General features: G+C 38.1%; 1 protein-coding gene across 3 annotated transcripts in view; it reads left to right on the forward strand.

The window, feature by feature from the left end:
• Positions 1–24,736, forward strand: part of ADGRG6 (adhesion G protein-coupled receptor G6) — a 133,524-nt gene that overhangs the window by 100,691 nt on the left and 8,097 nt on the right. For all 3 annotated transcript variants that reach the window (XM_040965313.1, XM_040965314.1, XM_040965315.1), the window contains 8 exons: positions 512–652; positions 3,117–3,236; positions 4,837–4,882; positions 5,991–6,097; positions 9,596–9,723; positions 10,728–10,996; positions 12,172–12,268; positions 14,435–14,718. In XM_040965313.1, coding sequence (XP_040821247.1) covers positions 512–652; positions 3,117–3,236; positions 4,837–4,882; positions 5,991–6,097; positions 9,596–9,723; positions 10,728–10,996; positions 12,172–12,268; positions 14,435–14,718 — 1,192 coding nt within the window. The remainder of the gene's footprint in view (positions 1–511; positions 653–3,116; positions 3,237–4,836; positions 4,883–5,990; positions 6,098–9,595; positions 9,724–10,727; positions 10,997–12,171; positions 12,269–14,434; positions 14,719–24,736) is intronic.

Consider the following 24,736-nt stretch of genomic DNA (forward strand, 5'->3'; position numbering starts at 1 on the left):
GCCTGGGCTATGCTTTCAGGAAAAACAGTACTTGAGTGTTCATAGCCTTTCCACAGTGAGAGCTCAATCATGCAGTCAGATTAACTTCTGTGTCTTTCTTTCATTATGTTTTTTTTTTTTTTGTAAAAATGTTACAGTCTGATAATGTTAAAGCTAATATTTTAACTTAAAAGGCAGAACCAAGAAAACAAAACAAACAAACAAACAAACAAAAAAGGCAGAACCAATGTAAGTTTTACTTACCAGTGTAGTGTAAGTTTTCCTGTTGTCCTTAGTCAAAACTTAGTGCATTTTTCTCTTTTGCCACACTTGCAAATATTAAATGAGGTTTCTGGCAATATGTTTAAAGGGATTTGTCCAGGAACTGCAGGAACTACTCTGAGGTCAAGGGGAAAGCCATGGTCCTGGCTAACCTGAAACCAGTAGTTGTTCTCTCTACTTAATATATGAAACAAATTTGTCATTATCAATTTCCTTGATGATTTCATCAACATATCTATGTGTGTGACAGATGGATTTTGAGAGTGGACAAGTGGATCCATTGGCTTCTGTCATTTTGCCTCCAAACTTACTTGACAATTTGAGTCAAGAAGATGCTGTATTAGTTAGAAGAGCACAGTTTACTTTCTTCAACAAAACTGGACTTTTCCAGGTAGGTGTACATTACAATGTTATTTTTCAATTGCAAATGAAATTTCCTTGCACAAAGGTAAGAGTGAAATTTCAATATGCTTTGAATTATATCAGGAGTTACAGAAAACTGACTATTTTCAAAATTTAAAACCTTATGTCTAATTCTTTTAGACATATACTTCAGGCAATAATATACGTTAACTGCTGATATTCACTGAAGTTTTTGAAGTAAGTCAATGATAAGGCTGAAACTTGCATGATACCATCGATATAGACTTAGTGCAAACATCACTGTTATTCCTTCTCTTAATATTTTATGCTGTCCTGTCACGTAGATCTTTGAAGAAGTTGTACTCCGAAAGGAGATTTTTTTTTCAATGTAGCAGGAAGCACTGTTTACATAATGAGCTGCATTCTTGGCTTTAATCAGTTTTCCATTAGTGTTCCAAGTGACCTTGGACCTTCACACATCCGTAGAGCAGAGTGGCATTGTACTGAGCACAGATTATCATTTGTATTGGCATCATTTCTAGATCTTGGAAGCTCTGCTGCCAGCAAACATTGGTGACCTCCAGTTGCCTTTGTGAGCGCAGTTCCATCTAGAAAAGTTTCATTGAGCCCTTTCTTAAAAATAAAAACCATTTCTTGAAGTCCACATATCAGTGTGTGTCAAGCAATAGAGCCTATATAAGACAAGAAAGCAAGATTCAAGGTTGCAAGAATTGCTTCTCAGAGGTTGTCCTTATACATCGGGTTAAGGGAACTGGCTAATAAAGCTATAGGAAAGGAATGGGTGGAATTATTTGGCAGTAATTAATTCCACAGAAAAATAAATCAAAATTTCTCATCAGTAAATGTTTGCAGAGCAAGCAACATAAAAATTATGTACTTTGTATAAAAGCGGTTTATATATAGAAAAGCCATGTAAATTACCCTCTTTTTTTAAACCTATGGATACTCATAACTGTGTTTGTTCAGATTGCTGTGATTCGAGACTTATAACAATGTCACCATTTAAAAAATATGTCAATAGCGTGGTAGGTGTCGTAAGGTGTGAATGGTAGAGAGACGTTTATTTAGACGAGGAGTTTGGCCTGTAGGATGAGTTTGGCAGAATTCTTAAGGATATGCTACTGTTTTATATCGCTCCTTCTCCATGCCATTTTCCATTCTTCTTTGTTATTAGGGAGCATATGTTTGGCTTTTACAGTAAATTTACAGTAGTCAAAAATGTTGCAGGTTTTATGATATCCCCATAAAATAACAAGTAATAGGACAAAGTTAAAAATATTCATTTGTGTATTTGAAGACAGCATTACAGAGAAAGATGGTCCATTCCCATGCTCTTTCTCCACATGTTCTCAACAGCTGGAATTGGTGCAATAGAAAGCAAGAATTCTGGAACTCTTTCCAGGTCGCTCACCTGGTTGGTAGGGGTCCAAGCACTGGTGCCATCCTCTGCTTCTTTTTCAGGGTTTTTGGTGTGGGGCAGGATCCTAAGAGGAACAACCAGGTCTTGAACTGGGGCTCATAAGGGATGCCTGTGTTACAGGTGGTGGTTTAACCTACTGTGCCATAACACTGCCCCTAGGAATACATTTTTAGTAAAAGACTGGTTTATCACCAGCTAATAACTGACTTTAGTGATATTGACTGACACAGAAAGTCAGTAAGACAGACACAAACCAAAACAACAATAAAAACCAGAAAACTGCACTCTAATGCTGAGACTTGCTTGGAGTTGAAACAATCCTGTAATTATTTTCCAACTGATTTATAAGCTATGAAATAGAAAGTCAGGAGATTTGACAAGAAACACAGAAGCAGCAAAAATAGAGATAAGCTTGCTGGCAAGACAGTCCATTGCCCAAATTGTTTTGTAGCACAGATCCACCTAGTTGATTTCCGGATGGCCTTATCATGCAGTGGAATCTGCAGATGCTGGCAAGGGTATGACCTGCAAAGAAGGGACAGCTTCTGGATGGGACATTAATCCAGTAAAACTAGATTTGTGTGTGTTAGTCAACCTGTCGCATGTTGGCATGGATGTGAAAGATGAATGACTTTTTATTTTTCACACACTTATTTCCTTCATGTTTCTGTGAAGGAACAACTTCATCTGTTTTCTAGAGCAGGGAAATGATCTAAGTGTTTCACAGCTTTTTATGAGTTTATATTGTTTATGGCTTTGCATTGTTTCAGATATTACCTAGCTGACATCAGTCACAGCAATCAAGAATGGAGTTTTATGAACATTGCCTGACAATATTGGCTTGTTACGCTCCCTCAACGTATTTATTATAATAAGGGAAATAGCAGAGCTCCTTCAGGAAAGCCAGCAACTTGATGTTATAAACAGGATGTTCTAGAATTGAAGATCTTAAGTGTAAAAGTTGCTGACTGTTTGCTTATTTTGGATTCCCCAAATGAAATGAAAGTGTGTACTTCTAACTAATGCATGCAACTTTTCTGTTCTTTAAAAGGATGTAGGACCTCAAAGAAAAATTTTAGTGAGTTATGTGATGGCATGCAGTATTGGAAACATCACTATAAAGGATTTGAAAGATCCTGTGCAAATTAAGATCAAACATACAAGAACTCAGGTAAGAAAGTGCTACCAATAGCCATTGAAGAGAGGCAGATCATTTCAGACATGATAAAAGTAAGTGTTGTGAGGGTGTTGGCTGCCTTCTTCTGGAAAGGGAGAAAAGCTAACTGGGCACTGCTCTCTAGCTCTGATCTGTGGCAGTGAGTTGGGGAATTATTCTTATTTGGGATCCAATAATGTGAAAGAGAATGCAAGTGAGGAAAAGCACTACAACCCTTAAAGATGGAAATATGCCAGTACTTGTCGATGCAGTGCACCATTCTGCCCCAGGAGGTTTCAGTTGTTTACATTTTTAAAGTCAAAGCTAATTGCGCTTGGAGAATAGGAGAGGGCGGACTTCAAGAGGTTAGCTGTTGGTTAAGATCTTGGCAAATGGGGCCTTGCTTATTGCTTCATTACCCTTGCTATCATCTGTTTATTTGATAAAAGGAGAAGAGGGTTTTGTCCCAGCTGGCCCAGGTACAGGCTCGTCTCACTTTTCCAGAGGCCTGTGCATGATGCTGCCCTTTATTAGGCAGGCAGGAAGGCAGCAGGAAATGAGCACAGTAATCTGGGCAAAGGATTGGAGTTCGGTCATCTAAGAGCTGGCCTTCCCTGGTCGTGGACCTTGAGCCTTCCTTCTGCCCTACGGCCTCTCTGTTTCTCTCTCCTCATCTATAGACCATGATTTCTATTTGTTTGTTTTGTTTGTTTTGTTTGTTGTTTTCTATTTTGGTGAAATATTCTTAAAATTGGTCATTTTATTGCTGTTTTAAGAGTCCAGGTAAGTAGTCATAATCATATTTAAATTATTGGGAATTCATCAGCCTCATCCACCTCCAGAACTTTTGTCTTCCACAGTTGAAACAGTCTTTGTTAAATATTAACTCCCCATTCTTTTCCTTCAAACTGCCCCCTAAAAGCGGTGTTATGGAAGGGGTCTTGTTAAAGTCCAAGGAAAATGTGTATTCTCTTCTGTGTCAAGTTTTTTTCACCATGCTTTTGAAGTTCCTTCCTACTCTCCATCTCTATCCATCGGAATACTCCAATCTCATGTAAATGGCATCTTATGGTATTTGTGCTGTTGGCACTGGCTTATTTCACATAGCGTATGGTTTATTCAGGCTGCAGCATATGTCAGATCCGTTTCTTTTTAGAGTTTGAATAGTATAAGTTTGTAGGTATGTACCCATTTTGGTACTGTGAATAATGCTGCTGTGAGCACCTATGGGGTCCATGTTTTTAATTTGTTTACTATATACTGAGATATTAAAGGATAATTTTGAGTATAGTGTAAAGTTAGAATTTAAAGAGCTTCACTGAATGCTAAGAATGATAAAGAACTTTGTATTTAATTATGGAACATATATCATAACCCACAGTAATAGGATAATAGGATTCCTCATGAAATTATGGTTGATTTTTCACATGGGGCGTTTCTATAAGTAAGAAGAATCCCCTAACTTATGTAATATTTTCAAGCTGTGTTAGAATAGCTAATAAATCCATTTCTATGTGAAACCCTTGTCATTATTATGTATTTGGCATATTTAAATCATACCATTTCTAAGTTATTTAAATCTCGACTTGTCATGCTTATTCTTATGTTAATACAGGAAGTACGTCATCCCATCTGTGCCTTTTGGGATCTGAACAAAAACAGTAAGTTTTAAATTTCTAGTTGTCTTAATATAGATAGCAACTGAATTTTAAATATTGTTAAACACCCTCATTTCCTTTAATTCCTGTCCAAGCGAGAGTGAATCACAATGTGAGTGTAATGTACAAAATGCAGTTTAAGTCACTTGGAAAATCAGTTTTAATTTCTGTAACTTCTCAATCATTGCATGCATCTAAGGTACATTTAACTCTATTTTGTTTTTCTTTTTAAGTGAAGCAATGTTTTTTATTTCAGCTGTTTGTAAGATGCAATGTTTGGTTTTGTTACCACGTTCAGATTGTAGTTTTCACTTGACCCATTCTTTAAGGACATATACAATTTGAAATCCAGTTTTCACACCTCAGATGGGACAGAAGGAGAAACATGCTAAAGGAGCATCCATATAGAAAGAATCGTGAAACACACATATTACTTGAAAGGAATAAGCAGCTTCCAAAATGATGTTTAACATTCAGTAAAGGAAGATGAAATTAAGGATAAAGAAGTCATTAAACCCAAGGTAGAAAAATCTTTTTGAGTAGCAGTACAAGTGAGGGAGCATCCTGTCCCCTAAGGTTCTCCCCCCACCAGGGTCTCTGCTCAGAATTACTGTGGCTGAATCAATTCCAGTATCAATACATGTTGCCCTTCTGACATGTGACTGCCGAATACCTACTAGCACATTCCAAAAAAACAAACTTCCCTGTTCTTGTGTATTTACAAAAATATAGATAAAATAGGGGAAAATCCTAATCCTTAGAGAATGTATGAGTTCAAAGCACATTTGGAAAAGAGTATTCTTTTCATAGAGGTTTATTTAAAGATATGTTAAAATTAAAACAAGCACATGCAGAAACCCTGAGCACCACACCCCCATGGTAAGCACATTGAAGGCTCTGTAAATAGATAGTCCTTCACTGCCCACCGACAGTCGAACTACCTCAGTCCAGGAACTGAAGCAATTCTAAATATTGGTAGCTTTCAGAGTGATGTGTGCTTCACAGATCAAGTCAGTAAGACAAAGCAAATTTCCTAAAAGTAGGTAGCATCCATTACAGAGCAGACACTGACCTGCTGCCATTGTCCGCTGTTTGTCGATTCCCCCTACAGAAAGTTTTGGAGGCTGGAACACATCTGGATGTACTGCACATAGAGATGCAGATGCAAGTGAGACGGTCTGTCTGTGTAACCACTTCACCCACTTTGGAGTTCTGATGGTAAGGAGGGGACGCCTGCGCTCATTTAACAGTCTCTTGCAAGGCATATTCCTTTATAAGTTCAACATTTTAAACTGTTTGGGAAATTGTTCTTTGATCATATTCATCTGGACCCTAAATCTTGATTCTTAGAGAAGAATCTAATTGGCAGAGATTGTAAATCAAAAATCTGGGATACTGATTCTAGAAAGCATTTCTACCAAACCATTGAGTTAAGAGAAGAATGGGGCTAAGGAGACAAAAAGAGAAGCTGAGAGAGGAAGGACCAAAAGTGAAAGTAGTAAAAACATTAGCTGTCGCTGACCTGGACGCCAACTATGAATAGTTTCATCAGAACTTGTCTTATCTCACTACTCAATGTGTTTGAATGGCACTTGGTACTAGGTGCTGTACCAGGTGCTATCCCGTGTGGAGGCTGTATACTGTCCTAACACACCAGTGATTGTACTTAGAATAGAGACATCAGTTGGGCAAAAGATGATGTGTGTGCCTTCCTGCCTTCATGCATTTTCCCTTGCTTTCTTCTGCTTTCCTTTTCCCTCCTGTGCGGTTCTTTTTCTCTCATGAGCCCACCAGGCAAACAGTTTAAACAAAATTTTCATCATATCTGTAATTTTATTATTATTCCACTGAATTTCAGGGGTCATTGCACATGGGATTTACCCACAAACCTAGATCTTTACCATTTTGATCAATTCACTTGCATTTTATGAAGTGCAGGACATGCTTCAGATTGGGATTTAGCCTTTATTTCTGTGTAGCTTCTGTGGAAGCACCAGACCGCATGGTTTTTTTTTTTTCCACTGGAGATGTGAGTAATGTGAGCTGAGGCAATAAAGCTTTTTGAATTAGAATCACAGAAAGCAAGTTGTGTTTATCCCCACTCTTAAATCTCACACCATTCTTCCTGTGGGGACAGGGAGGAAGCAGTGAGGAACTGTGGACTATAGCATTTGGCTGCAGAAGCCACTTCGCCTATGTAAATGGTCATTGTCATGTCACATCTGCAAGCTGTAATTTTCCTGACAGTCTATTACATAAATACTCTAAGACATGAGACCAAGACAATCACAATGATGACAAATCACAGAAAGTAAACTAACTATTTCAAAATATAAATCTAACTATTTCAAAATATAAATCTAAACTAACTATTTCAAAATATAAATCTTTTCACTGTCAGGGCATGAACAATTGTGATATGTTTTCTCTATGTAGTTAATAAAAGGAAGTCTGTGTTCTTCCATTTTCTCTTTTCTCCAAAATTAATCATAACGTTCTTTCAGAAAACACTGATTTTGCATAATTATTTACTCAGATATATGTTTTAGCTTAATTCAAATATTTCAACTGTGTATGTACACATGGGTGATTGTGTTATGTCAATGTGAAATAAGCAACAAAACCCCATTTCTTTCAGTAGCCAGTTCATTCATATATTAGGTACATTTTTGCATTTTTGAGTGCTGTTTTTCCATTTACCACGCTGGCTGCCTTTATAGGACCATAAAGAGCTGGAAGAAAAATCTAAAGAATTTATTCTTTGTGAAGAGACACCCATATCCTTTTAACTATTTCAGACCACCAAAACTTGGTTGAGAGTTTTTTCTTACTTACAAGCGCTTCATTGACTTGCCCAGGGTATCATGGGGTCTAAATTTCCTTTCATCCATAATTATGTCTTTGCTTTTGTGCATTTAGTTGCTTCCTTAAATGAGATATGAGATATGAGCTACCACAGATTCTCTCCTCAGATGCCCCTCGTGTTCAGACCCAGGAGGCAGGAACTCATCCTGGGTCTGCAGCATGGACGGCAGGAGCTCAGTCCTAGGAGCCTTCACTGATGCTTTCCAGGGTCTGTCTTAGCGGGAAGCTAGAGTCAGGAGCCAGACCTGGATGTTAAACCTAGGTGCTCTGAGATAGGGTGCATACATTGTAACCACTAGATCAAAAACCTGCCCCATGGTTGTGTCTTCTAATCTATAAATGCATGAGGAACTTAATGCCCTCCCTAGCTAAATTTGTTTCAGTAAACATGACTTTCTTATTGTTAGCACTAGCAAATTTTTGGTGTCATGTTGGTTTATTCAGCCAAATATTTTCATTGTCTCAAAATAACAACAGAGTGTTCGTGTCTATCAGTGAGTAGCAATATTTAATGATATTTTTACTTTAGATACTGAATTTAACTGCAGCTTACAATCCAGTAGCCTTAACTACATGGGAGCCATGGAATTTTTTTTGAAGCAGTGATATATCTTGGAAATCCTTCAAGTATGTGATGGACTTTTTTGTCCTATGAAATCTAGTAGCGACGGGAATGTTGGTTCATACAGCCTTTGTGTGAGTTAGTGCCACTGACATGAAGCCCGTCCCATGATTCTTGGGAGAAGACTCTGAGGCCCTGATTCTGCTGAATTCCATCATTCTATGCAATTTTTGGTGTCACAAATGTCTTCTATCTGTTCCTTACTTTATCAGTCATACCTGAAATTGACTCCCATGTTTTCATTTTACACCTATGCATTTCTTTTCACACATAAAAATGCCACTTACTAGGGGCCTATTTGTGAATAGCAGTTTTTTTTTTTTAATATTTCGGTAAAAACTGGAAGAATGGTAACAAATAAAAGGAATAGCCTGTAAGACAAGCCATTTTCATGATCGTAGACCTGAAAGTTCCAGACCTTCCTTCTCCAGGAAGGCTCCACTTTTAAACATCTGCATAGTGGAGGTGACTTTCTCCACACATCTGGATTAAACAGTTGGTCTTCCCTCGTGATTCATTCCTATTCCAAACGCTCCTTTAACAAGCAGGATTCTCCTGTGTGGCCCAGACACTTGTGTTCGACACAGCACATTGAAATACATGCTTCCTGTATGAAGAATAGTGTTCACTTCTTTTTACCCCACTATACCCCTAGTACTTGAAATTGTGAAACAGGGATCAAAAACTGGGCCCAAAAACCTTTAGTGGCTTCTAAAAAAAAAGGCCAAAATTATTCATCCATCTTAAATGGCAATGGCTTGGAGTCTAATGCCATCCATTTTTTAAGTAGTTCAAGCAGCAACACCTGCGTCCCTATCAGATAAGGAATCTCTGTGTCTGGGCCCAAGTCCCGCGTGGCCACTGCACTGACTGCATTGGCTACCAGGCACTAGCCCTGCAGACTTCGACATGGATGTGCTACTTTATTTCACGAAACAAGCTACGTGGCTTCCTTTTTGTATTTAGGAGCCCGTAATATTGATCTTCAAGTAATACTACTTTTGGTAAAAGAGAGAAATAATAATACTGAAGTCTTTCTGGCAGGAATGGTGCATTTTTGTTCATCTATTGAGCCACAAGAGTACAGTAAATTCTGTGTTGATTCACACGGTTGTTGTTCAACCCCGAGGTGGAGCAGCTCCAATGTTAGCAGTAAACTTTCTAGTGAGACAATGTTCTGTTCTCATGAGAAAAGGAATTTTTATGGTTGCTTCCCATGTTCTGTGCAGGACCTTCCAAGAAGTGCCTCACAAATCGATGCAAGAAACAATAAAGTCCTCACTTTCATCACCTATATTGGATGTGGAATATCTGCTATTTTCTCAGCAGCAACTCTCTTGACATATGTTGCTTTTGAGTAAGTGTTTTGCTTTCTGCCAAGCCCAGCACGGGCTGTTCCAAATGTAAATAGGAAAATTGCTTTGGCTTTGAAAACTTTATGCACTTTGTGAATCCTGTAGGATGGCTCAATTTCAACGTTCATATTTCTCATAAGATATATCATGCAACATGGCTTTTCCAGCTATAGAATCTTAATTTATAGTTCCTGTGTTTCTTTTTCTAAATGCATACAAATCTGTGTATGATGATTGCCATTGAAGTATATTAAAAATTACATAAAAAGCTTTCTGCATTATAAAAAATGAAAATGTTTGCTTCATAGATCATATAAAATAAGTCCTAAAAGAGAAAATTGAAGAAAGATTATCCATAACTCAGGGAAAAATTTTCCAAAAGAGCCTGGGGAAAATTTTAATTCATTTGTTTATTGAATGGCAGAGAGAGAGAAATCCACTGATTCACTCCCAAAATGCCTGCAACAACTAGGATTAGACCAAGCTGAAACCAGGATCTGAAAATATAGTCTAGGGTCTCTCACACAGGGGGTGGTGATCCCAAGGACTTAAGCTTCACCTTCTAACTCCCCTGAGGCACACGTTAGATTCAAGCTGTGACAGAAAGCAGTGCCAGGGCTTGAACCCATGCTCTCCAGGACGTGATGTGGATGTCCCAAGAAGTCAGTGCTATGCCAAATTCCCACCCCTAGAAATTTGTTTTTAATAAAAATGTCATTCCTAGAACTCTAGAATTTTCCTGGATTAAAAAATAATCTGTTGAAAACCACTGGAGGCTTTGTAAGTGATTGGAAACATTTTGAAGTAAAATTAATGTTTAGAAGATCTTTACAACTTAGCCAAATACTCATAAATATGCTTAGTCCTCCCCATGGTGGAACTGTGTTGAAAAGATAATGTCCCCTAACCTATTACAGGGTTGCATAAGATGTGAATTTACTGTCTGTGCTGAAGTGACTTATTTACCATATCAGTTCTTATATTTCTTTCCTTCCTGTGCCTTTAGGAAATTGCGAAGGGATTACCCCTCAAAAATCTTGATGAACCTGAGTACAGCTCTGCTGTTCCTCAATCTCACCTTCCTCCTGGATGGCTGGATCACTTCCTTTGATGTGGATGGGCTTTGCGTTGCCGTGGCCGCCCTGTTACATTTCTTCCTTCTGGCGACATTTACCTGGATGGGACTAGAAGCCATTCACATGTACATTGCACTGGTGAAAGTGTTTAACACTTACATCCGCCGATATATTTTAAAATTCTGCATCATCGGCTGGGGTGAGCTCTTTTAAATGTAGGGATGTTTATTTCTTTTTCTGATGAGTATTGCCGGGATCTACTATGAAAATCTTTATGTCAACCTATAATGTTGTTCGGAGTAATTTGTACAAGTGTTAACAGTCTACATTGGGAACATTTACTGAATAAACTTTTCTGAAAACTGTCTCACAGTAACTCACTAAATTGAGGAGTAAAGGAATAGCCCTAGCTCCTGAGTCACCAAAAGTTTATTTCCTGAGCCCAGAGCCAGCCCACCCAAGTCCAAAAGAAGCAGCAGCTGGCAGCCAGTGATGTGTTTCCATTAGGCTGGCAAAATAAGAAGGGCGGTTGAGACTCCGTGTTTTACTCATCCCCAGACACTTGACCAGATCTTAAAAAAATGATTTGTATTAAAAATAATGAGTGTTATTTTTGTGTATGCAAAGAGAGGAGTTACAGAGTATTCGCCTTGAGCTATCGAACATGAGTCCTCAGTTAGACAGGGACAGTTGTATTGGCCTGTTTGAAATCTGTTCCTTGAAATCCTTTCATTATGTGGATTTCCTATCAGGGCAGGCAGGCACTGTAGATCTTGCCCACAAATTTTTTTTCAGATGGCAGTGTTGAAGTATGAGATATTTCCAAGATCCTTACCAACACATCAGGAAGTAATAAATTAAAAAAATATGTATTTCAAGGAATTAGGATTTTAGGTTGTAGAGCATCTTCCCACCAAAACAGCCATGGAACCAATTTTTGGCTCTCTTGTTGTGTTTTGCTTATAGTTTTTCTTGAGAAGCTTCCCTTTTTAAAAAATTTATTTATTTATTTATTTATTTTTGTGTAGAAAAAGACAAAACTGGCTGTCTGAACTCTTGCAGTTTGACACGGTGTCATTGATAAAACCACATTTGTTTGTGCTAGATTTAATATAAATCCAGCTCGGGGTCTCTGGTGGATACCACTAAGCAAACAAAATATTTAAATATCTGTCTTCTAAGAGTAAAATTTGACTGTTGCCCATTAGAAATGGGTTTTCTATGCTAAGAAGGATATTTTGTTCTTGTCTTTAAAATGCAGACTTCCATTTCGATGCAGTTTTCATCTTTCTTCTCTGCCCTTGCCCATTGTCAGTCTTGTAAAGCAGTTCCCTTTGCTTCAGAATTTCTCATGTCATGGTTCTTTTAAAACAGGTTTACCTGCCTTAGTGGTGTCAGTTGTTCTAGTGAGCAGAAACCAAAATGAAGTCTATGGAAAAGAAAGTTATGGAAAAGATCAAGGTGATGAATTGTAAGTAGTGAAAGCTTTGTGGAAATTGATCTGCAAAGAATATGTTTCTTAAAAGGTTTAATGTAAAGCGTCTGTACCAATCATGAGGCTGTCATTTTAAAAGGTTGAAGTTCACTTTCATGATATGCCAACACCTGTAATGTACCACAGGTTGAATCAGTTCAAAAATTTGAATGTTTTAGCTGCTTTTTCCCGCTAACCTTGTGCTTTGTCGTTGGAGGCAATCCAGAAGGCCAAGTTACTACCTCTAGTCTCAGGAGACACATTTTGTATGAGGACGTTCCACAAAACTTGTACTTTCTCAAGCCCACACATATTTTTCAGAAAGTTCAATAGTATCTGTGAGTGACTCAGTGCCCTTGTGAGTGCAATGTGGATAAGTAGAGAAATTGTTGCATGCTTGAGCAGTGGAGAAAGTGACTCTCAGTATAGATCAAGGTTAGTCTCTTTGTGCACTTGTCCTGGCTGAATAACTTCTCTATCCAATCAGTTGTCCAGGCTGTAACATCCTCTCTTGGTTTCGCTTTTTCATGTTTCTAGAACAGACTCAAAAGGAGGAGAACAGCATGGATCTAGGTCATGAATTCCCAGACTTTGGCGAATCATCAAGGTGTAAAGAAAAGTTATCTATAGGGACAAATAGCCTTATTTGAGGAACATTTTTTTTTAAAATAGGATTTATTAAAATGTAAGTCAGTGGATTTTCTTAAGGCACTTTTAAATGTATGTTCTTTACTCTTTAGTAAGTCTTTGTGTTACGGACAAGTCTTAATAACTGAGCCAAGAGTCAGGAATTCAGTTAGATAGTAGAATTCCAAGATATGCAGGACAACTATTCTCCTTGTGGAGGTAATGCTCCATTGTGGAATGTTTGAAAATAAGATTCTTTTATTCTAGAATATCTGTAAGTTTTGTTTTTATTTAATTTGAAGGAGTGGGGCTGTGTAGAGAGAGAGAAAGAGAGAGAGAAAGAAATCTTTGATCTTCTGGTTCACTCCCCAAGTGGCCAGGGCTGTGCCAGGAGCTTCCTCTGGGTCTCTCCATAGGTGACAGGGACCCAGGCACTGGGTCATCTTTGCATTCTTTGCCCAGGCTATTCACAGAAAGCGTCATCAGAAGTGTAGCAAATGGGACATGAAGTAGGATTGCCATGGGACATTACTTTCTTTAAATCAGACTCAGTTTTTGAGGAGTCTAACAATTTGTAGTGCATTAATAAGGTAATACAACATCTGAAAATTACAAAAGTGGTTGTCAACTTTGCTTGTAGTGTATTTTCCCAAAGTAAGGTTTCAACTTTTTGACATTTGTTATCTGAATATCATGTATATATTTCTGGCATCTCACAAGCATAATTTTTATTCAGTATATATTTATAATCATTGGTCAGTAGTGTCTATAAGAATTCCATGTTCTCTGTTGTAATATTGATGGCAGTTATTTTGTGTACAGTAATGAACCCAAATTACATTTGGCTTAAATGAGTATCAGTTTGCTTTTTGCCTAGGACACAACGCATGGAAATAGACAACCACTGACATGAATTTTCTGGCTAAAAATGCAAGGACCAACAGCTCTGCAGCTGATGTTGACTTCCTTTGGCTTTGCATTAGATGACTGTTAGAGCTTTGGCACTGTTGTGTTTGAAGCATGCAGCAGGGATAAGGGAGTTTAACAGGTCCATCAACAATAGCTCTCTCCAAAATCTGTTGGGTAGATTTCTGCTTCCATATTATTTTGTAGGACACCGTTTAAATTAAAAGAAAAAAATGTGGCTAAATTTTCCTTTCTAAGAGAAAAGGTGCTCATATATGGTTTGGGGTGAGCAAGAGTAGTTTGACATCAAGTCAGAATTGAAAAAGCCACCTGATTTTCCTTTTGACAATGACCTAGATATTAAATGACATTAATATTAAAACTACAGCTAGATATTAAAATGACAGTCATCTATGAAGAAACGCAAACCAAATACCTCTGAAAAGATGAAAGATGAAATTGAAGGCCAGGGATGCAAAGTAACTTTTCAAAAGGCATTTGAAAGAGAACTCTACAGTGGTACAAACTAAGTGAATGGAAGTCCTAATAGACAGAGTACAGCATGACAATGAATCTTTTGTTTCTTCTTTTTCAAGCTGTAAATCTCTTTCCCATTTCTTCTTTTTCAAGCTGTTGGATTCAGGATCCAGTCATATTTTATGTGACCTGCACTGGGTACTTTGGAATCATGTTTTTTCTGAACGTTGCCATGTTCATTGTGGTCATGGTGCAAATCTGTGGGAGGAACGGCAAGAGGAGCAGCCGGACCCTGAGAGAAGAGGTTTTAAGAAACCTGCGCAGCGTGGTTAGCCTGACGTTCCTGCTGGGCATGACGTGGGGTTTTGCTTTCTTTGCCTGGGGACCCTTAAATATCGCTTTCATGTACCTCTTCTCCATCTTCAATTCATTACAAGGTAAGAGAAATGGTGATTATTTTCCATATTGCAATTTTGTCCTGCTTGTGAACAGCTTCCTTTCCAATAGATGCCATGCCAAGTTTCTGCAAGTGCAGTTCCAGGCACAGGGTGGGTACCTTTCCAAAAGGTCTTCACTCAGAAAATGAAGTAGAATGTCAGCTACATTTGTTTTTCCCCCAGGATGTATTATAAGCACTTACAACAAAGCCAAGCAGGTAGTAGGTGTTGCATAGATTCTTGTGTGTGTGTGTGTATATATGTAACATATATTAAAAAGTATATACATGTACTTTATGTATATATATAAAAGTATACATTCCTGAATGAACATTCTTGTGTGTGTGTGTGTATGTATATGTATGTGTGTGTATGTATGTATAATCTTGTATGAGTGAGTGAGTATGAGGCAGAGTGCCTGGTTGAGAGACCAGTGGGAAATTTTAAAGGATGTGCTGTTATCTTATTTGAAGTATGACTGAGTGTTGATAACCTTCATAGACCCCATCCCCATGTAGGTGTGCCAGTCATGACCAGAAGAATATCTTGACTCTGTACAAGGACAGAAACAATCCACCTTGATCCATTGGCTCTTTGCATTTTAAATTAACATGATGCTGTAGTTAGAAACTCATCTTTTCATGAGACTCAGAGTTTTCTTCAATTTAACAAACACTCTCCAGTGGCCAACTTTGTAGGAAAAGGCTGTGGTTCCTTCAGGGAGCTTACAGCCATACTGCTGATGACTTTCATCCCCCAGTACACTCTGTAATGGATTTAACTGTGAAGCTGAAGTGGGTAAATATTACTTTTTCTGGAAATTTAAAAAACTTTAAGTTATTGGTTCTTCCCTGTGTTCTGTTCAAGCTCTCTGCCGTGAGGAAGCGCCAAGAGGCCAACACTCCAAAAGCAACTGGATAACAACGTTTGGAATAGTTTTTAGCAGAGCAGAACTGTTGGCTTTAGCTGAAGCTGCTGGTGTTTCAATTGAGGTGTGCAGGGATCAAAGAGCTAACTAAAGCTGAGCAAATCTGAACTGGGCTGAGAAACATGTTTGAAGTGCTTAAGTGGGTGTTTTCCACAGTTGTGGTCTGAGAAACGTCTGTGTTTACCTGCCTGGGAGTGCTGGACTAGCTGCTGTCCGTCTGTGTCCTCTCCTGTTGTATGAGCTTGGAAGCCATTTTTCACATAGTAGGAGTTCAGTGATTGGTACATGATTGGATTGTAGATGAAGAGACTTTAGGGATACTCTCAATTCAATCCTAGACCCCTCTAACACTGATATGGATCCATTATTTCTATAATTTTTTTTTAGAGTTAGTTTTCTATAACAGAAGAAATGCATACACTCACTGTCTTTAGTAAATAGAATAACAAGCTTCAGTTGCCCCTCCAGAAGTTGGAAATGGAGTGGAAAGTGTATGAATACATCTTCCCTGGGATCGAGATTTGTAAAGTATTTCTCTGATCTCTTCAATAATATATAACAAATAAGTGCCTAAATCAATATTGACAGAAGTGTCTGTTAACATTAGAAATCCCATGGTTTTTATATTTCAGGATTGTACATGAAAGGCACATTGATCTGCCAGCCCAGCCTTGGTTTTGCTTTTAGAATTTCCTGGCAGCTTCAGTATCCTTCAGCAGCTACAGTTGTCTGTTCAGCTCTGTTTCCATTAATGAGAATTGGGATGTTTTATTCCTCCCAGCTTGGGTCTCCTGTCAGGAGGAAAAAATGTTGTAAACCATCATCAAGTCCGTGTATTCATAAATCACGGGCTTTTAAGACTGATTTTAAATTATATAAATTCAGAACAGACTTTGCACATCCAGTGATATTAAAAAACACCTCTTAAAAAGAAATTTTAAATTAAAAGCAGTGATACAAAGCATATGAGTCCATGAGCTGTTGCTTGCTGGTTGGGCTCATACAAATTGTTCTCAGGACCCCTTAGAAAGCCATATAATGGTTTTTATTACGAAGTTGTTTCCTGCATCTTCTGAGAGAGGCTTAGTTGTTGGAAGTTTATGCTTTATTAAAAGAGGTGTGTAGAATTTATACAGTTTAAAGAACAATTCAATTAATGCAACATTAATGCATATGATTCTTAGGAAAACAACATCTTGTGTGTTTCTGTAGTTTTTTTTTTCTTTGTGACACTCTTCATTTCAGCAAAACAATTTGACATGGTACCGCTACTTAATGGAGTTTATATTCTAGGGGAGGATAATGTTGAAAAAGTACCCAAAAAAGCATGGTGTTGAAACATAGTAAATAAGACACGATGTCTAAGCTGAAAGCGGAAGGCTCAGTAGGTCTAAAGGAGGTGACCAGTAGATACCTGTGGGGGAAAGACATTTCTGGTGTAAGGCAGTGTATACGGTACGGGCATGCAGTCTTTAAAAGGCTGGAGACATGGCTTTCTCAGATGCACATTTTATAAAGATGAGGCTAGGTATAATATGGAGAACAGATGAGAACAGCTCAGTAGTGTTTAGAGAGAACAATAGAAGACTTTGACAGTGAGTTGATTTAAGGTGGTCTAGTACTTTAAACTGTGATGGAAAGGAAGGAGCTAAAAAGAAATACACGAGTCGAAAGAAACTTAGATTATACAGTGCGATAAAGCAATCCTCGGCAGCCTGAACACTGCACTTTTGTCTCTAGAGTTATTAGGGCAAGTGGTCATCCTCTTAATGTGCTAGTACAATTAATCAGTGCTTGTCATTGTGGGACTTACCTATGGGTGAAAATTTAGAATTTAATAGGGTAGTCTGAAAACCAAAGCCGCATTACACTAACTTAGCTCAGCAGGGAAGGGTTTTGAATGCCCCAACTCAGGAGTCAGCAAGGGTTTGAGCTTAGTCTGTGGAAACCAGGGCATACGTGGAGAGGAAGGCATTCTGAAATGCTTATTCTCACTTTCATTCACTTCTGTAAAAATGTAAGTCAAACGTATTTTTAAATCTTCAGCTAATCTTTCAGTGTTCTTAGAAATAACCTGTAGAGCTATGTGTGTATGCAGATGAATGTTTGTGTCATTATTATGTTAATAACTGTATATAGGCTGCAATTTTATATATACTTTATCTTCATATTTTGCCTGTATTTTAAGTTTAGACATGTTTGTTTTATATGCGTTTTATATAAACAGTATAATTTACTCACCAAAATCGTGTTAAATGGATAACAGAAGATGATTATGATCTGGGTGGATATGAGAAAAGTTTTGCTTAAATGAGCAACTGAAATTACAAAGTGATCAAGGCTGAAACAAGGACTGTTGTCCAACTTTCAACATCAAATGGCTTTACTGTTTTTATCAATCTGCTTCTTCTAGTTATATGGTGTATCAGTCATTTCATTAATTTTTCCCTGTGAAATGAAACAAAAAAATATACATTCTTTTTATTATATTTTGACAATCTTTACATTAGGGTAAAAAGGTTCAAGGGCTACAGGAAAGTGGGTGAGACTATTATTTTTCCCATATTGTTTCCTTCATGTTTAAAGGAGGGTATTAAGGGAGAAAGCCCACCCAATTTTCCACCATCCCCAGGCCCCAGATGTAGGGTATGCTCTGAGGTTCTTGCTCAGGTGGTTTGATATTTCAACAGTTATGAATCGCTGCCAATCTTGCCACTCCAAGCACTATGAGGTCTTTGAAAAATCCATCATAGAGTCACTGTTTGCCCCATAAAATATGCATTCTTAAGTTGGTAGACATATATTTCCACCTGCTATTATTATTTTCACTGCTCTCCTAGGATTCAGCTGGCCAATCATGATATTAACTATGTTTATTTGTTTCTGAAGAATACATCCAGGAAAAAATTGGGCACTCTGGACATTGTTATCACATGAAGTATTTTGAAATTTTTAAAAATGCAATGTGAAAGGGAATCTGTGCGTGGGAACATTGGACCTGCTTCTGTAAATGTGCTAGAGTTCATTCTAGAGAAGCAGTTTTGTCTGGTGACGGAGTCTTGCCCTTTCTCCCTTGGTAACACCCTCTGTGGATGTGCAGGCTGGAATTACTGTCCTGAGATGTCCACTTGTTACACAAGAGCAGAACAATGTCAGAATGCCTTCTTTGTTCACTAAGGAAGAAAAGAATTTGACACTATTAATTAGATTAGGCTTCTTCCCCATATAGAAAGACAGTTAACTCTATGCCAGGTTCTTTTTCAAGTTCTTCAGGATGTCTGGTTAACTCCCTTCAAAGAGATGGATGCTTAAATTTACTTTCTAGGAATTGAAAACAGTATCAATTAATAGTTCAGGCATAATCAGCTTGACTAATATACAGATATGTGGCAGTATCACACCAATTTCAAATAAATGATGCAGTGGAAAACACAAATGGGTATTATCATTCTACTAAGAATGTTTGCATTAATAGAGAACCAAGGAAGAACAGGTTAAGCTTATTTGTATGATACATTGTGGTATAAAGAACTTTTGCCCAACATCTGTGATTTTACTTGCATTCTTGCATCAAGTCTGGGAAATAGATATCTAAAAAAGAGGCATTTTGTCTACTTTTAGATCAAGAAATTGCAGTTCAGAAAAATCAGTGGCTTTTCCAAAGTCAACTTCAATCTAAAAAATGTATTATTTGCAAAATAGCATATTTAGTATATTGTTAGGAGGTAAACTATAAAGAAAAAACTCAAATGTACTTTCAGTGTTTTGTTTCAAGCTTTCTGAGATGTGAATATCTATTTCCGCTAGAAATTTAATAAATGACCATTTAAAGAATATATGGGAAGAATCATCTCATATCTTTACTCAGCAAAAAATCATTTATGAAAAACTGTTATTCTGTTGGTAAACTAAGGAATCAAAGTTAGAGGTGAGTTTTTAGCCTGCTAATTAAGACATTGATGAGGAATGCCTTAGCAGAGTGCCTGGCATGGCTTCTGTTCCTGGTTCTAGCCTCTGGCTGACATGGACCCTGGAAAGCCATAATAATGATGGCCAGTAAGTTCTTGCTGCTTGTATAAGGGACTTGTGTTGAATTCCTGGCACCCAGCTTCGGATTGGCTCAGCTCCAGCTTTCAGTGACATTTGGGAAGACGATGAGAGAGCATTTGCCCTGTCTCTTAGAAATAAAATTTAAGAGAGAAGAGTAAGCCAAATTCTCAGGTACAATCTACTCAGTGTCAGTAGTCTCCCTTGCCACTGTCTGTTTGGTTAGGAACCTCATGCAAGCGAGGTGGTTACATAATCCCACACACAATACACACATTCAACTGGTGCCAAGGGAAAGAGCTGAAGCACCTTTCAACCCCTGACCTCTGAAATGATGTCATATTAGCTGAATCATTACACAACGCAAGGAAATCACTTACTCATCCTTGGTGGAGCAGTTTGTGCCATTGAGAAATGATTTTTCTAAAGGGTAGCCTAGTTGTATGAAAGGAAGATTCAAGAAGTTTCCAAGGAGCGCTCTAAGTCTTGAAAGTTCCCCAGTTTAACAGCTAGCTGGCCATTTCCGGTAGCAGTGAAACACAGGAACTGTTTGAAGATTTGAATGCAGGCTTGCTGTGCAGCCCAGAAATAATTTAGACTTTGCTTGTCATAAATCAATTATCTAGAGTTCCTGACCTCCTCTACCCAAATAAAAACTTGATTAAATTCTTGACCAATTTCTTTCCTGTCAAAAATTCCCAAACAGCTTTATCCTCGTGGCCTAATTAAGATATGAGCCATTTATTAACTACGTGCTCTGATTCCATCTTACTTCCCTACATTTATTGATGATTCTCAGCACACTGTCAGTGGTCTTTACTTGTTAATGAACTTAATGAAATGAGGACCCGGTGTTTGTTGTTTTCTCCCCTTGACAGCATTTTCAGAACAGCTAAAGGGCCTCCATATAAGCTCCCTAAAATTCTGTTTGCAGAAGTACATTTCTAAGAGGACTGTTTTTGACAGTTGTTTAGACTTTTGAAAATCAGGCCAAAGATCTGAGAATATCTGTATGACCTACATTTTCTACAGAGGACACACATAATGTTGCCTGAATCAAGCAAAAGGTGTGGATTCCACATAGGAGCCAGCTTTCTAGCCAAAATTTCTACATGTGTTTTTTTTTTTCCCCCACCTTATTAGTAAAATAACTCTTGCAACGACCAAAACTAAACACCATCTCATTTAATCTATAGTAAATGCAGTGTGAATACTTAGGAGATTTTTTCCTAAATGTGTTGCTTAAGCATATAGCACATATCAAAAATAAAATCCACACGTTGATGAGACTTCTCACCATCTTCAGCAAATATTTGCTGAGTGAGCCTGGCTTGTGTCTCCTGTTACAGTGAATGGCCTTACTTTTTCCACCCTAAAATTATCAGTAACTGACTCATTTTGCCACACAAGAGGGTACTTCCAAAAGCCTGTACAAAATAAGTTTAAAAGCTAAGTTTACTTTGGTGCTAACCAATTTTCAGTTGATGCATTGAAGGGAGTAGTCAGAGTTCATGAAAATGCGTGCTATGGGAAAATTATACATGGAGATGAAAATAGTCCTGTACCAAAATTAAGCTTAGCTTTTAATTCAGTTTTCCCGACAATCTTCTTAAAGTACCTTTGTCTTTGCAACACACTTGTTCCAACAAAGTTGGAAATCTTGTGTGTTCTAAATGAAAAGATTGTAATTTTTACTGAGAATTAAGATTAACTTCACCTATCGTAATCGTAAACCTCAAGTTAGTGAAAGGAGGGAATAAAAGGAAGACAGGGGTGAATGTGGGATAAGAGGGCAGGGGACTGGTTTCTGCCTGGTTTCTACCTGTTCATTTAGGGATGGGCATTGTAGCACAGCAAGCTAAATTGCCACTTGGGAAACTTGTATCCCCTGTTGGAGTGCTGATTCATACCTCAGCCATTTGACTTCCAATGAAACTTTCTGCTAATGCATCCTGTGTGGCAACAGATGATGATGAAGTTTTTGAGCCCCTGCCACCCACATGGGAGACCCAGATGAAATTCCAGGCTCCTGGTTCAGCCTCGCCCAGCCCTGGCTCTTCTGGGGCATTTGATATTCTCTCTCTCTCTCCCTCTCTTTCTCTCTCCCTCTTTCTCTCTCCAAGTACAAGACTTCTGTTCATTTAAAGATGATTAAAATGTGGTTTTGCTTACTGTAATATGAACTGGCTTCACATGAGCAGTATGCAAAACCAAGGTAAATCTGAGGCAAAAAGAACTATTATTAAGGCACTCTGGCTTGGATTCATCAAGGTGGTAGTTCTCCAGGCTCAAATTCATGACTTCTCTTCCAGTGTGAGTCTGTCAGTATGCTGTAAAACTTAAAACTCTGAGTTCAGTTTTGGTTCTGGTTAGCTTGTGGCTTCTATGGATAACAGTCCTTATTTCTTAATCCATGAAATAAAGCCTGGTACTAGGAAGAGTAAAGCCTAACTGTATTGGTCCCAAGTCAAAGCTGGAAGCTCTTTCCAGAATAATAGTGGAGCATATTACTCTGTGGTAGGGTAAAGATCCTATTTTAAAGGGAAGAAATTTGGATGCCTAATGTAGAGTCTATTAAAGTGTGGTGATTTTAGTTCTGTTTCTCACACCAAGAACCACAAATACATGGGTGGAGGAGACTTGGCATGGAAGCCGAAATGGTTCTCTGCTCATTTTTGTGTCCGAATGCCTGTGGCTGTCATGTGACCCATGTTCAGTCACTGCTGCCAAAAGTGTTTGGAATGCGGATTTCAATGCCTCCCACCCTTTCCATAACTGAACTCTAGAAGGAGCAGTTTGTCCAGGAAGAAATTTGTTATGTGATAACAGACTAACTTAAGTTCATGTGAAGAGAGCTAGTAACTCCAAAGTATTAAAAAACCCTTTTTTGAGACTCAATTTTATTTCGAAATGGTAATGTATTTTAAGACCAAAGGATTTGCCATATTTACGCTTTTAAACATAATAGCCTATAACTAAATATGCAATCATTTTTAAGAATTCTAATTTCTCACATTTATTATCTTATTGCATCCCAGTGCACAGTGGAAGAGGGCCCATTGACGTGGCTTCTCCAATATCTTAGAATTTTAGAGTATGTGACAGATTTTGAATCTGGTGCAGACCAGTATCCGTTAAGCACATTGGATTTCATGTATCTATGGCCATGTCTGGTTGGTAAAAATTAGGCAGTCTTCTAATATTACATAGTAACAATTTACAACAGTCCCATTTCTTAAGTCAGTTTTATCTTTGGTCTCATCCTCTCTTTGGCAAGCATCTAATTCTTCCAATAGTTGGCAGTTTAGTACCCCAACAAAGCCACAAAAGTGGAACAGTGACCTTGTTTTCTTTTTCCACTGTCCCCAGACACCAGACACAACCCCCGAAGTTTTTGTATCCTGAATGTGTGCCATCTACCAGAACAGCTGAGTGTTACTGAAGAGTAATAGAGTATTATTATTAAGGAAAGCAGTGCCAAGTGATGTTTATCTACCATCTTCAGCTAAAAGAAAAATCATTTCTTTAATGTGAGGACGTGTACTCAGTAGTCAGAATACTTACCTGGAGATGAAAGCCCTTAACTGAATTTTATAATCTCTTCCAGCTCCAATATACAATTCTATTAAGTGATTATTTAAGAATATGTAATACTCTGTATTTTCAGTTGTATAACAAAAATGTTTCCCCAAATGCACTCAGTCCCAGGTAAAGGGACATAGAGTCAATATGAGGCGGTGGGTTTCGTCCTCTGACACTGTGAGTTCCAAACATAAGTTGTCATCTACGGGCTTGCCCCCTCTCTGTACTCCTTGCTCTGGACCTGCCATCACCTCTTCGAATCCTAAAATGACCCATTCACCAATGCAAGTTTTGGGACACTTGGGCTTGTTCACACTGCTGGTGATATAAGGTGGTTTTCCTCATTAAAGTGATTTCCTGTACAAAGCAGACTTGTTAGAGTATTTGGTCATTGTCTGGAGGCCCTGAGTGGCAATCAGATCTAGCCAGGTAGAGTGCTGAAAATGAAGTCAAACCCAGTGGTGGCTACCGACTGTTTCCTGAAAAGGTTAAGCCCCAGAGGCCTGCCTCCAAGAGTTTGTGAGCCTTGAAAGAAATCTTTTCTAACTTGAGAGTTTTATTACACTCTCATAGACCGGTTCAGGGTGCTCACGTGAGTCCTTCCTCCAACTCCAACTCCCCAGCCTGCAGCGTATGAGTCTTTAGGAGGGAGTCTGCGTTTGTTCAGTTTTTAAATTTGATTAATATTTTTGGCTCATCTGTATTGGAGTGTCTTTGTTTATAAATTACATGTAACAAGTAATAGCATTTTAATCAGAAAACTGCATATTTATGTAGCTGCATGTTAAATGATATAATGGCCATGCTGGTACACTGATTACTACGCTGAGTTCATTGTGATAAACGTATTTGAATTTCCCAGGAATTTTTAAATATGCTGATCATACACTTGAAATCAGTGACCAAGATGTAGTCTGTATTTTCATAGTGTTCAAGTCAAAATATGCAATCAATTTTTAATAATCTCAATAGAAATTTCTGCTTGGACCTCACTGATGGCCAAACGAGAAAGTAAATCCCGGAAGTGAATCAACCCATAGACATTTGACTGTGCTAACGGGCCATCCTGCAGACATCCCTCAGGCTCCTCCTCTGATATTTCTGGAATAACGTATGGGTCATTATGGGTCATTTTGAGTGAACACATTGGAAACCTAAAACATGTAGACAAGACCTTAGACACGTTTTACAAACTTAACTACTTACTTAAATGACAGTACAAACAGTGCTTTCCCCAACCTTTTCAATTGGTGAAGCTTCCATATATTTAGTTTTCTTGATGAATACTCTACATTCAAAAGAAACAGGCAAGTTTTAAAAATTGTTTGTGTTTGTACAACAGGAACAGATTTCATGGCGTTTCACCTGTACAGTTTCCTCCCCACTCCTGCCCCCCGCATACATCTCCCTCTTTCACTCTTTCATTCCTGCATTCCTGTTTCATATTTCCTTTTAATTTTT

The sequence above is a fragment of the Ochotona curzoniae genome, unplaced genomic scaffold (assembly GCF_017591425.1).
Source record: "Ochotona curzoniae isolate NIBS_2020 unplaced genomic scaffold, NIBS_Ocur_1.0 scaffold_3890, whole genome shotgun sequence".
NCBI classification, from domain to species: domain Eukaryota; kingdom Metazoa; phylum Chordata; class Mammalia; order Lagomorpha; family Ochotonidae; genus Ochotona; species Ochotona curzoniae.